The sequence below is a fragment of the Chamaea fasciata genome, unplaced genomic scaffold (assembly GCF_029207755.1).
Source record: "Chamaea fasciata isolate MVZ Bird 193981 ecotype frontalis unplaced genomic scaffold, bChaFas1.0.hap1 SCAF_7, whole genome shotgun sequence".
In the NCBI taxonomy this organism is placed as follows: domain Eukaryota; kingdom Metazoa; phylum Chordata; class Aves; order Passeriformes; family Sylviidae; genus Chamaea; species Chamaea fasciata.
The window spans coordinates 13,406,680-13,421,225 of NW_027094092.1; the positions used below are offsets into that span (position 1 = coordinate 13,406,680).

A 14,546-nucleotide genomic window follows, 5' to 3' on the forward strand; every position below is an offset into this window, starting at 1 on the left:
AAATCCAGATCTGAACACAACAGACAACAGAATAATCCTGAGGAATTATCACAGTTATCACGAGAACAGAGAAGAGTCTGTGATTTTGGGAGCTCAACACAAGGTTTAACAGAGGACAAAGTATTTGCCACTGCTGCTTTTTCCTCAGTTACAACCTGAACAATTATCTGTCCAAGAGCTTGTATAGGTGGCTTGGTGTCAGGGAAAGCATATTTTTCCATTTGTGACCAGGGTTTCAATGAAGTTTGCAAGTAAGTAACACAATTCAGGTCCCATTTTATTTATACCCTGCATATCTGGCAGAAATTCCTTCCTTCTAGATCTCATACATAACCTCAGGTCCAAGAAATAAGAACAACCTACAGCAAGCCCCTAAAATTCCTGGCCATCCTTTAAAGCAAGAGAACTTAATCATGTCAGGTAGAGTCAATTCTCCTCACCTTTTATGGAGCAGGTACCCTACTTCAGCATTTAACCACCTTTTAATCCAGTCTCTGCAAAATGCAGATTATGACACTGCCTGACTAAGCTATTTCTGCTGATGAAAATGAAAAATACAATTTAAATTTGGACAAATTGGAATTACTTTTCCCAATATAAATTAATGAAGAAGGAATAACCCCAGAGGAATGGTCCTAATTTAAAATTGCCATTCTGGTCTGACAGATTTTCACTATTCCCCAAAATACGGTTTCACAGCAGGTTAAAAACACCACACTTCCAAAAAAATAGAAGAATTACAGACAAAAACAAGCCATATGTTTAACAAGACCATAATGAGAAAATCACAATACAATAGACAATGATAAAAATGTAATTTCTAAGCATTTATTATGTGATCATACAGTGATTTCTCTTCCACTTGCTACTAAAAGTGATCACTGTCAAGAAACCAGGTTTCCCTTTCTAGTAGTATCAAATGAATGACAAACTTCAAATTCACAAGCAGGAAAATGCTTTTTAAAAAATGTGAGGTTGTTGCCATGGAAGAATTTAAGTAGCAAGCAAAAGCAACATTAAGTCCATTGAAATAGAAATTACATTATTATTCTCCTTTAAAAAGTCTTTGGCAGCAAACACTGGTGATGCAAACTTGCTGTGCCCAACATTTAACAGGAAACACAGAACAATACTGCAAATTTATTTCAGTATTTTTATATAGTATTTCAAGGACAGAATAGACTTTTTGCATGAAATCAGAAAATAAAACCCAGGTATTTGAGTCTCTTAACAGCTAATCAGTATTCTGAGTTTTTTTTAAAGCAAATAAAAATCAGCATAATATGCAGAATTACCTGAAACATCCTGGCATGTTAAGGGAACTAGCATTGTCCTAATAGTATTTACAGATTCAACTTTAAAAATAAGTGACTACAGCATTAACTCTGTGCATTCAGAAACATTAGTTCAAAGTTACTATTACAAAAGATATTTGATAATATCTGTTATTCAAGATACCCCATTCTGTCTTCGTACTGATGGTGTTTTACTATTTTCAGGCTAGTTTTCTTACTGCCTCCCACAAGTGTGTGAATACACACACAGAATTGCAGTGTGTCCATTTGGAGCTCCAGTACCGTGTAAATTTTTTTAAGTACTTGAAAGTAACAGTCTATATAATATCTCCTGTCAAGCAATTCCCCGCTCTGGTTAAACATTGCTAGTATGTCTCCAGAAACCATATTTACCAGCTGAAAAAATTACATAGCCAACATTATGGTTATTAAAAAACCCCAACACCGAACAAGACCAATAAAAAAAAAATGACTACACCAGTCGCCCATGTTGAAAATGCAATACTCACGAGAGATCATAAAGATCAGTCCACTTGGAAGATTCACATCCATACTGGCAACTTAAAAAGTTTATTTCTTGGAATCAGACAAGATGCAATAACATTGCGTCAATGTAGTTTTATTGCTAATAAATTTCCTAATCAGCTAGATGAAACAAAACAAAACAAAACAACCTCTCCTAGTGTTACTATACATGTAAACAAGGCAGATATTTATTTTGGGGTTGTTTGGGTCTCCTCTTTCCTCTCCACCTGATATTTTTGCTGCTATAGTAACCAAATGCAATAGATAAAATAAGATGGCTCTCTCCCCAGAGGTGATACACAGGTTTTATCAGGCACACAAAAACAGGCAAGAAAGAGGATAGCACTCTTTGGATTAAGCACATTATATTTTTTCCCCCATATATCTACATTTATGTTCAAATCTTATCTTTTTAAAAGTAAAATCTTCTCATTTGCAAACACACTGCTATGTGTGTTTATATACAGCCCCTAATACACAACTTGTGTGTTTAACATTAGTTCCATGGCTGCCTGTGTCCGATTCTTCATTTCTGTCCACAATTACTTAAAGAACTATTATTTCAACAAAGATAGGAAAAATCTAAACATGATACACAGCTATCCTAAGTAATTCTATCATAGATTCTTTTCAGAGAAATGCATGTGTAACAATGCAGTTAACTAAAAACCTAACACCTGTCTGGCAGACTTATCATTAATTCTCCCTTTTCCATTGGCTGCTTAAGAAAGGTTCCTGGGTGGATTAAGAGTTCATTAAAAACATGAAAGCAAAGCACAGAAATCAGCCACACAGGGACAGTTGTGAAATGGAGGGGCTTCCCATACAGCAAGATATTCAGATTATTTCAATGTGATCCTAAAAACTGTGAGGTGAACAAGTCAAAAGAAAATAAAAATTATTCTAGACGAAAACTGAAATGCTGGCAGAAAGCGATAGAAAAATAATCTTCAGATACAAGCAACCGTGATGCCAAACTTAATTCAATGCCAACAACAGAAAAGTAATTCAAAGGAGGGAGAAATAAAAAACATCTCTGCAGTTTTATCACTCAAAACAACATCGCCAAGGAAAGGTTATTTTTAAATATCAGCTCAATGAGTAACAGCAGACAAATTATGTTAAGAATTATTAGTAAAGGAATAGAGAAGGAAAAGTACAATTAAATTATTGTAACAAACAATGAGCTCATAGGCTTAATCTTGCAGTCACCTATGATCAATCATTCCATCAGAAAAAAAGAAACCTACAAGTGACATGGAGAAAAGCTGACTCTCAAGCAGAGCTAGTGAAAGGTACAGAACACACACCAAGTAACTAAAGCTGCTAAGCTTGGAAAAACAGAGTACAAGGTAGGGATTTGATAGTGGTCCCAGCTAAGAATGTTTTAGGAAATAAGGAATTACTAATCACTACTTAAAAGAAAAAAAAGAAATCTAAATTAGAACACCTTTAGGAAGAAGGAATAGTGTAAGGATCAACAGATAATGTAATTCAAAAGTCACAGGTTCCAGCCTGAAAAGCAAAATTGATGTGATATTGTTTAAACACCTTGGGAAAAGACTAGTGAAATATACTCTCAGCCTTCTACTGAAAGTGTCCATTTCTCATTTGATCAAGTGAATCAAGGGCATTTGGTTCACAACTGAGTCATAATCAAGCCAGGATTACATCACTCATTGGTGTAATTTTCCAAAACTTGTTCCCAAATCCTCTTGCCAGAACACTGCTTCCAGGATGAGGAATGGCCAGAGCAGTCCCTACATTCATCATTTCTACATGACTGTAAATTACTTTTCTGATGTAAAATGCATCCTTTTAAATAGATGTGTGTGTTGCAGCCTGAACAAGTTTGTGCTCTCTTCTCCCCGCTAGCTCCCAGTCAACATCTGTTGACAACTCCTTGGCCCTAATCTTAAATTAAAATCAACCAGTCAGTAATAAATCATGTCACAACAGCACTGAAGAACAAATCACCTTTTACGAAACCCTTAAGAGTGCTACTGCTCCAGATAGGGTTCTTCAGCTATAAGAAACAGCATTCTTGGTCAAAGGTTCCCACAATGGAAAGTTTCCACAGATCATGCCAATACAGCGACTGCCCCTCTGACCTGAGTTCTTCTGGTGGAAATCATTTCATCATGTGATAAAGATCTACAACACTGATTCCCAACTGATACATGAGCAACACCACCAGTTCTAAGAAATCCCTGATGCCTGAGGGAAAAGGACTGAAAGCACTTCCAGTTCCTAGGCCTTGGGACAGGGAGGTGCCAACAGCTCCTCAGATTTCACCAGACACATCCACATATGCCAACATCATCTCCTGACAGGAACTCACACACGGTGAAGAGCCTCTGTGTAAACCCCCACTGCTGCACAGAAGTGGTACAAAACCAAGGAAACCAGAGCATCCCACACATTTGAAAAAGACATTTTTAAAGCAATTTTAACTGACAGATTAAAAGCGTCTGATTTTAAAAACACTGTATGTTCTTCAGGCCAATAATAAAGCTTAGAGAAACATTCTTGCAAAGACTGTTTCCTGAGCAGTGACTGGAAACATTTACTCTTCTCTCTCCCTCCAGCCATTCCCTCTTCTTTTAGAATTGAAACCACCCCTCTCTCTACTAATTCTACTACAGTGTAAGATATTTCGTGGTTTTGATACCATCTCAGTGCAAGTAACTAAAGTCTACATGTTCAGATTCCCCTCCGAATAAGCACTTCCATTTCTCTCCCAAAAAAGTTTCTAACATACATTAAAGATCATTAAGTCCATGTGCCACCAACAAGTACTTCTTTCAATTCTGTTCTTAATATTTTTATCAGCTACCATGACTACAAAATGAAAAACAGCCCAGGCAAGAGTGACAAATCCAGGCAGGCACCCCAAGAGCTTATCCAAACACCTATTTTCCAGTACATATGTTTTAAATTCACATTAAATTTGACCGAACCTTTGCAACAGATAAATTAAAAATCAATTAACAGATGGAAGCTGGAACACAGGCTCAGTGGCGGCGGTCCCTACTTTCTGTGAGACTTGCTGATTTGCAACATACCTGTATCTCCTCACTAGGAGAGAGGGGTGGAGCGGCTTGTTTCATACCTCTAAATGAGCTAAACCCACCTGGGCAGCAAAGCACCTGCATACCCTGGGACAGCTGGGGTGACCTCCAGCTCAGCAGCCATCCCACAGCCTTCACACCCAATCACAGGCCTCTCCTACAAGGTCATATTTCATGTTAGTTCTCATCAGGCACCTTAACATCGGATTGGCCTTGGCTTTGCTTCGACTTGGGGGAGAGCAGCTGTTTAGCTGATGGTTTTTTAGGGGGTTTGGTGCTATTGTTGGTTTTGGTTGGTTGGTTTGGCTTTTAAACTCTTTGAGAAGTTCTTCTCGGGGCTTTTTCAGAACTTCTGAGCTCTAAAGCCATGTTCTACCTCTCCAAGTCACAGGAGAAGACAACTGCTGGAAAATGCCCAGTCTCCCAGGAGTGTTGAACGGCCTTCCTCTAGGCCTCATTCTTCTTAATGCTGTAACTGCTTTTGATAGCAGTCCAACCAAAATGTAAAGCAAATTAAATGTCACAGTATTTGAAATGTAAAGAGCTCAGAATTGTGCAGGCAGCCACAGAAACCCCACATCCAGGCCATCACAGCAGGACGCCCAGACTCTGCGACACATGAGGGGACAGAGGCTGCTTGAACAGGGCTGGAAAACTAGCCGGGAAAAGAAAAACTAGCTGGTGTTTTCCCATTCTTCTTGCCCTTTGGTTTTAGAAGAGATGTAGAATTTTGTCCAAGACTCTCTTTTCTGTCTAGGGAAGATATCCAGTCATTCCATTAGAGAAGGATTGCAGGAGCAATCTAGCAGGCAGCCAGGATGACAAGGAGGAGTTGAAGCCTACAGAGAAATGGTGCATGACCCAATCCAAGACCAACCCAAAGGTGACCAAATTCATCAGACTGAACACCTACATTTCTTACTTTTGTTTGTTTTTTAATCAGACAATCAAGATAAAATATGATAAAAAGATATCCAACACCATTTTTCTAGAACAAAGGAAAACATCTGATCAATGTAGAACATCTTAAACAAAAGAAAACCAAGGAAATACAATGGAAACTAGTAGTATTTTATGTAGTTCAATTTCAGTACAAACCTTCCAATATGCTCCAAAAGCACTTTACATTTATGTTCTGTTTACCTGATATTTATGTAAGATTAAAGCACTATTTTTTAAGTATATTTTGAAATTTTTTGTTTGTTTATTCTTGGGTTTGTCTGGGTTTTTTTGAAGATTTGATAAAGAATTTTCCTCAAGTCCTAGCATGGAATCAAAGACATACTATCACAATGAGAAGCAAAAATTTAAGCACAAACCTCAATTAAATTTTTCTACAATACTGCAAGAACTGTCAATAAATTAAAGTACTAATCTACTGTAGGTAAATGTGTTAGTGTTTTAGGTCTCTTGACATGGGTATAAAACTACTTACTCTTCTCGTAAAATAAATTCAATATTTTCTGGAGAAACCTGTCCTGTCACAGGATGTCTAAATGACGTGGTCTGCTGATTATGGCTGAAAGGAAAAAAAAAAGAAAAAAGGAAAAAGAAAATTAATATTGCTATACTCAGTAAAATATGATCTCTAAAAGGCAGAACTTTTTATATTGACGCTTTGCTGCTCTATTCCAGAAATTAAACATATTTCTGAGGTACTTTTCAAGTATGAAATGTTTTCAGCTCCTACCTATGTTCTTGTAGACTGCCAATGGCACACTGTACCATTTAATTATTAAGCAGGTTGTTGTTTTAAAAGTAAACTAGTTGCAATCTTTAGTTAGTGAGACACACTTGAATTTTATGATTATTTACACCTGGCTGTTACCAGATTATTTAGATACAGCATAAAAATTACACAACATAAATTTCTGATTCATGTTTCTGTAAATTTCACAGAATAGAACCAGTAAAATAACTTGAAATGCTGCTGGACAACATTTTACACAATTCTTGTTATTTAATGAGGTCATAGAGAGAAATTATGTGGAAGCCATTTCTTGCATGTTTCTTTTCCCTCTAATATGGTATTGCTCCCAAGATTTATCTTTACACCTTCATGCAGAGGCCCACATACAACCTTAGCTGTGCGCCGGCATGGTCTATATAAAACAACATTATTTAGTATTTCATCAGAACTGAATTAAAAGGTTTCTATAAACTCTCCCCTCAGAATACTATCTAGACATTTTGCTATCCTCTGTGAAACATTTCTTTTCATTAAAGATACATATCTCACCTATCTGTGAACCAAGCAGTCATTTAAGATTCTAAGTTTTTCTGGGTTTAGTTAACAATTCTTAGGTAAACACCATCCAAAACCGGAACTCACATCAAATGTAGCGAAATAATAACACGCTCTGAGTATATTCAGAAAGTAAAAATAACAAGGCCATTCAAAGAACTGTACCTCTAAGAGGCAAAAATGAAAACTTGATGTGTTTTCCTGTTTAAAGGTTTGGAATTCTTCCTCTTGTAAAGCCTATTTGGTTTCAAGCACTACAGATTTGACCCTGTTGTCCAGCATACCAGGATGTCCCCCAGCACAGAATAAAGAAATGTGTTGAGGTGTCAGAGTAATGAGTTCCTAAGAGATAACACTCTGCTGACTAAAGAGCAGCTAACAATCAAACAGCTCACGAAGCCATAACATTCCAATGTAAATAGCTCAGGACATGTCTTGATTTAAAAAACAAACCAAAACCAAGCAAACCAAAACCAACCAACCCCTAACAACAACAAGAACCCCACGAACTGCTCATGTTAAGTCCCACTCGGGCCATAAACAAAGAGGATGTTTGGCATGTTATAAACTTTTCTCCCTTTTCCAACACACTTTGCTGCATCAAGTCAGATATAAGGAACCCATATAATGATCCCTTCCAAGAGTAAGCTGAAAGATGTAACAACTTATGCAGCACCAGAAGACCTTTTTCCAGCCTCGCCTAATACAAAATTCCTCACCCAAAAGCCATTGGAAACTGTGAACAAGATGTGGGCTATCAATTCCACTGCACCAGGGATGGCTTTTGCTCCCTAGACTGCTGAGAACTGACCTGTCCTACAGCTGTGGGTTAATAAAGTTTCATAAAGGTTAACAAAGTTTCTAACTCATCAGTTTTTCCATGAAATCAGAGATCCAGAGAAAGTATCTTCAGTAAACACACAGTGCTAACACAGTGCAACCAAGATCTATTTCGTCACAAAACCACCGATGAGTATTGTTTTCTAGAAAAGCATAGTGTGAGATTTAATTTTGTGTCTACATCCAAAGAGTGGGATAGGAATTGGAGATGTTTTCAAAGAAAATCATAAAATAAATAAACTATAACCCTAACAATCCAACTCCATGTTTGTCACGCAGTCCAGTTTTAAGTTGAAAGCTTTTCCTTTCAAATCAGGCCTGATGCAGTCTGTACAACCTTAGATGCTTAAGTGAGGACCGCTATCAAAACAAGTGCAGATACCTTGTTTGTTAGTTAAAAAAAATGAAAGTACCTTGCCAGCTATATTCTCCAGGGGCAGAGGAACTGCCAACAAGCTCTCATCTGCAAGCTCTCAGTCATTAATAACTCACTCTTCAATTAAGACTAAGAAAAAGGACTGTATTCCAGAAGTGCTCTGGGCTTATTCAGGATGGGAAGTTTTCCATTATACCATACTAGCACGTACACAAATGCTTTATTCTATCTCAGGAAATAAATTCACCAGAAGATGAATTAGTCCTTTTAGTTGCAAATAAAGAGCAAGTGCATTACAAATAAGACTAAATATTACTTACTAATAATAAAGCTTTCAGCTGGAAAGTAAACACTTTCTACAATATCTGAGCAATGCATTTTAGATCAAGTTTAGCATGTCAAACAAACACTACAGCAGAGAAACAGAAGGATGGCTGTGTTGCTGCATAAAATGCAGATGGTAATTTCACAGACAAGGAGAGGGCACATAAACCCAAAACTTCCCGCAAATCTGCAGCTTCAATCTGTAGGACTTCCCCGGGAAGAAAGAAATGAAACCCCTGCCACTAACAATTAGTTTTGCAGAACACAGTGGTTTATTTGAATTTGAAAAGTGAGAGTTTAAGTGTTTTGCCTCACAGGACTCATTAAGACTAAGCGATACTATTCAAAACAACCTATACAACAGATGGCTAATGCCTTGCAACAAGGAATTAGATAGCAGGGAGATTTTCGTTCACAATGAGAGCAGTCAAACATTGGAAGAGGTTGCCTAGCAAGGCTGTGGAATCTCCTTCCTTGGAAACATCCGAAATGCGGCCAGATAAGGCTCCGAGCTACCACAAACTTTCTAAGTTGCTTCCAACTCTGAAGCTGGCCTGGCTGGATGACATGGGGTACAGAGCCTCCTACCAACATAAACTATTCTGTTCTATCATTCTCTGCTGCTACCTCCATATCTTCTCTGCAAATACAATTTAATTCCTATAATACCTTTGAAGCTTTCCCAGTATTTAAATGGATTTATTCCAAGACTATTAGCTTGTTTTCACCAGGATGAGGGAAGTTGAATAGTTAAATTTTTAGATGATGATTTTTTGTTGTTGTTTTCATGTCTTTTAAACATTTGCTTAACAGTGATATCTATTTCCACAGCACTGCTAACAATAACATCGCCAGTCAGAGTGCTCTAAACGTTTTGCAATACAAGTTTTCCTTCCTTTCCAGGCACAGACTAAGAAAAGACCTGGCATAAATTTTCTCTGGACAAAATAGCTACCCAAGAAGTAGTTAATCACCTGTATTTCTCCCAAATTGCAACTACTGAATGCGTTCCTATTGTCCAGAAATCTACCACGTACAGCAGGCACAATAAACGTGCTTTAATAAAAGGGCATGAGAAGCTCTTTCACTCTCCATGCCCCTTTGATTCTTTTTTCACTAGAGAAAGATGTAATAGCTTCAACAAAACTGGGAAAGGCTTATGATGCTTCACCACATGAATTCTGGATGCCTTGGAGCTTGCATTAGTACAACACGATACAGTTGAAATGCCAAGCTAAGTTTTCTAGCAACACTACAAATTTTCTGTGTGATCAATTATGGCATTTTTTCCCTGGCAACCACCTTTTAATTTTAATAGTTTTACATTATTCTGATTTTTGTACAGATACTGGTAATCAGAGTCATGAAAGCAAAGCAAGTATAAAAACATGAAAAATCCACAAAAAATTCATTCATGACTATCTACCACTACCAGCATTATAATTACACTACAGACTGCTTTGTTACTCTGAATTTCAAAGTTACCACTACTGTTTTCAAAGAACACCACTTTCCAAGGCTACTAATAGTTAAGACTCAGACTATTCATGAAAGAATCACAGTTCAAAACCAATTTCTTTGTAATTAGATACCTCACCACAAATTCCATGAATTCAAAGCATGTATCCGCAACTTTTACCAACATAAGAACTGAGTCACCCACTACCTTAAGACAGATGCAAACCATACTCTAACCCTACTGCATAATGGAGACAGGCAGGCACTTTTGCTTGCATGGATCCTTTTGCAGAACACATAATTAATATGTCTTCGATTAATTTTGTATTTGAGTCAAAGCCAAGTCCTAATTATTAATTTTTGGACATGGATGATGCTGATGACCTTCCATTTGAAGTCAAGCAAGTGTATAGATTGTCTCTGGAGTAATTTAAATGTACAGGCAGCTGAAACTTGAAATGTGTGAATCCACTATTGATGGAGTCTACATCACATTAACAGCAAATTTATAAGCTGTGAGAAAAATTCACATTGTCATTGGACAGATGCCCTATAATTAGTACAAGCCATTTCTACAGCATTTATTTTCCAGGCAGGCTGACTCCTTTACACTTACCTATAAGACTAGATAAGCATAAACACCTTTATGTTGAATACCCCAAATGGTGATGACAGTTATGTGTGGGCACCCACCCACACTTCCATGGGTGATTTAGGTGTGGGTGCAGCTGACAGAAGAACTCGTGCAGTGAAGAACTGTTCAGCCAGCGAGTTGTTACTCCAAACGGGAGAAAGTGCTTGTATCTAACCGGGCAAACAGCCAGGAATAGTTTGCTTTATTTCATAATATATTTCTGAAATACATCAATGGCTTCAAAATAGTTTCAGCACTGCCTTCTTGAGTATTTTTTGGATATTAGCTTTAAGAATTGGTTAGAACAAGTACCAACAAATAGTCCAAGAAAAACAGCGCCCTCAAAGTTCTGCAAGCTGGAAGAAAAATAGAGATATAATTTGAAAGGATTAGGAATACCAACTAATTGTATTACTCAAGCAAAAGCACCGACAAGCTGCACAAACACAACTCCATCTTTCCAAGACACTGGACATGATCCACTGCTTTACAATAGCAGTGTCTCATCAGAGTAGCAGGAAAATCCTTGTCCCACTGTAAACAGTGTCCAGGAGACTTTGATAAGGTCAAAATTTCACTCCCCCCCACCTTACTTAAATTAGCACCTTAACCTAGAAATTACTCCGTAAGAATCACAGAGTAAAACTGATTCTCTCAAATCTTACATCCTGCTCAGATGAGAATTCCTAAGTGTTTAGTTGTTCAGCCTGAATACAATTCTGTAACTAGCAGCAGTCAACACAAGGGTCTGGGCTTACAAAGACAGATGAAAGGGGACAAGATGGCGTAACACCAGATTTTATCATATTTTCACTCCTGGTAGAAGCTGGCAGATAAGAAGAGTTTGAAACGAACAGGAAAGAGACGGTCACTCTCTCAAGTAGTGTCATGCTTCCACCCAGTTCACTGATGATGAGGTTAAATGGGAACTGCAAGTTTCCTTGGAAATGAAAAAAATTCTCTTTTCCTGTCTTAACGAACTCCCAAAGATATATATACATAGTATCCAGCAGTAGTATCAGCAGGAAAGATTTTGTTAACAAAAATGCTTTTAAAAACAGAGCTAATAGAACAATAGTAAGCTAATATGGAAAATGCCACGGGAATCACTACAAATATTTTCAGTCATTAAAAGCACAGATAAGAGGATGAATACACTATCATCACAGGATCAACACAGATTTTTCATGAGTAATACAGGCTGAAGTCATCTGCTGATTCACAAATCCTTTTGATGCATATCATGAGAAACCGTCAGGGTTTTATTAATTCACAAAAACAAAATGCATCCACTGAACTTGAAATTAAAGGGAAAAACACGTAAGTCTCTATGAAAAGGAAATCTTTAGAAAGGATTTTGATTCTATTTCATTACTTTTGTGGTTTTAATAAAAGTGTAGTCCCTGCCTTCAAAATCAAAACTTAAATTCAAAACCTCTCTGATAACACAGATAAACAAACTAAACTATGAATTCATTTTCTAATAAAAAAGAAAGTGGTGATATCTTGAAGTAACATGATTTAAAAACCCTGGGTAAAAGCAGCCCACTTTTACATTCCAATATCACCCACAATGTAAAGAGTTTAGTGAGGAAGCCACCCAACACGCAGTGCCACATAAAGATACTATTTTGGAAAAAGTATTCAAGGGAAGCTTTACACAAAAATATCACAGATCTCAGGCTTTAAGCCATAACAAAACTGGTTAAAATAGGTGTTCACATGCATAGCATCTAAATTTACCAAAGGAGGCTGAAAACCCTCAGTAGTGCTATTTGAACCTATTAAACTTTGATGCAGACATCATACATATAACAGACAACAAAATCCACTTTGTTCTAAATATCAAAGCAAATACAAGCTTTCCAGCATCCAGTTTTCATCTAAGTATCAAACCATACACTGTAGAAAGCTGAAACAATTTAACACAACCGCTCTAAGAGCCAAATAAAACAGATTTTGAAAACTTGTTCTGCTGCCACATAAGGCATATAACCTCAAAACATTTTATCTTCATTGGCGTTTTAATGCCAAAAATGGATTTTAACTTAAGATAAATGCACTTCTGATTTATTATTTATTGAATTTAATCCATAATACAAAAGATGTGATTATCAGAGGACAATACTGCAGACTGAGACTTTGCTGTGTGTGCCCTCAGACAATGTGGAAACACACTGTCCTTTTCACCTCTCCATAAAATGAAAATGTTTTATCTACCACCTACACCATGGGAATGGCATTTTAATCAAATACAAAATCACAAGTGTCCAGGATGGAATGAAGGAATTATAGCTGGTATCCATCAAGTTGTCCCATGGCTACAGTCTAGAATACTGAATCCAATTTTGGACTTCCTCATACAGGAAAGGCATCAACAAACCAAAGTGAGTGCAGCAGAGGGGCACTAAAATAGTTCTGGATACCTGTGGTGAGGAGAGAGCCAGGGATCCAAGCCTTGCCCAGCTTCAGAGGGCCCTGCCAGCACTAACCAAGAAGGTTCTTCACTGTGGTACCCCAGGGGAGCAGGCATAAAATGAAACGAGAAACCTTCAGACTGCTTGGAGGAGAAGCCTCTTCCCCTCGAGGATACAACAGTGGCAAAGCATTAGAACAGGGTGCCCAGAGAAGTTGGGTAGTCCCCACTCCTTGAAGGTTTTCAACACCAGAATGGAGGAAGAATGAGAAACCCGGTCTGACCTCACCACTGACCATGCTCTGTGCAGAAAGCTGCACAGAACACCTGAAGCCTCACCCAATCCAAGCTGCCCAACTATCATAAGGCTAGGTACAATTCCTACTTCTCTAACAAAATGCAAACAAAACCCAAAGCGAGCTAGCAAGTTTCACGTAATAGCTTCTGCTATGAGAAAAATGTAAAAACTCCTTATCATTTAGGGAGAAAAACTCAAAAGAGCATTAAAACATGGTTTGTTCCTCCAGCCTTTAATAACGCCATTATTAACTGCTTCAGTAACTAAATAAATCTGAAGTTCATTTACATTCTACTAATAAATATTCTATTAAAGTGGAGAATTTATGCAGGCTGGGTTCCTTCCCATGCTTTTTATTTGTTAGGACACAACTTTCAACTGAAGTCTTTCCTAGTCAAGGTCATTCAAAACACCCATGGGTCTGTCTCAGACCCTCTGTAGCCCTACCCATGTCCTCCACAGCTTCACAGTAGTACTGAGGTTCTGACCATAACCCCACAAACCTCATGCCCTTCAGACAGCAGGCTAAAGAATAAAAAAGGATATCAGCATCATATTAACTGAATTAATGTTTAGTATGAAGAAACCACAATTCCCACAGAGCACACCTATTCTTGTGGGTTGGTTGATAATGTTTACTGGTATATATATTAATAAAAGTTCCTTCATTAGTAACAAACTGCTCCTGCCTATGGAAGCCTTGTGGTTAATTGTGAAACACTTCGAACTCCATTCATCTGCAGCTTAGGCAAAAAAAGAGGAATATATTACAGCAACAAAGTTATTTCTTTTGGCTTGTGTGATTCTTGACTGTTTTAAAGGAGTTTCTCCTTACCCTATCTCACTCAATTCACTGTGTTGGATAAAATGCAATGCATCTCCTCCAAAGTTAAGTGCATTTGCAAAATGGGTTTTTTTCTTATCAAACCTTAAGTATTAAATGGACTACAGTAGTCCTGAGAGGCACATAATACCAAGTTTTTGTTTGAGAGAAGATTAGCAATGCAAGATCATCCTGTCTAGAGCAACAGGTATGAATTAATGGAGCTTTTCAGGCTGACTCT

General features: G+C 37.6%; 1 protein-coding gene across 4 annotated transcripts in view; it reads right to left on the reverse strand.

Moving 5' to 3' along the window:
* Positions 1-14,546, reverse strand: part of PLEKHA7 (pleckstrin homology domain containing A7) — a 145,520-nt gene that overhangs the window by 55,934 nt on the left and 75,040 nt on the right. For all 4 annotated transcript variants that reach the window (XM_066187624.1, XM_066187623.1, XM_066187625.1 and 1 more), the window contains one exon: positions 6,327-6,410. In XM_066187624.1, the coding sequence (XP_066043721.1) occupies positions 6,327-6,410 (84 nt within the window). The remainder of the gene's footprint in view (positions 1-6,326; positions 6,411-14,546) is intronic.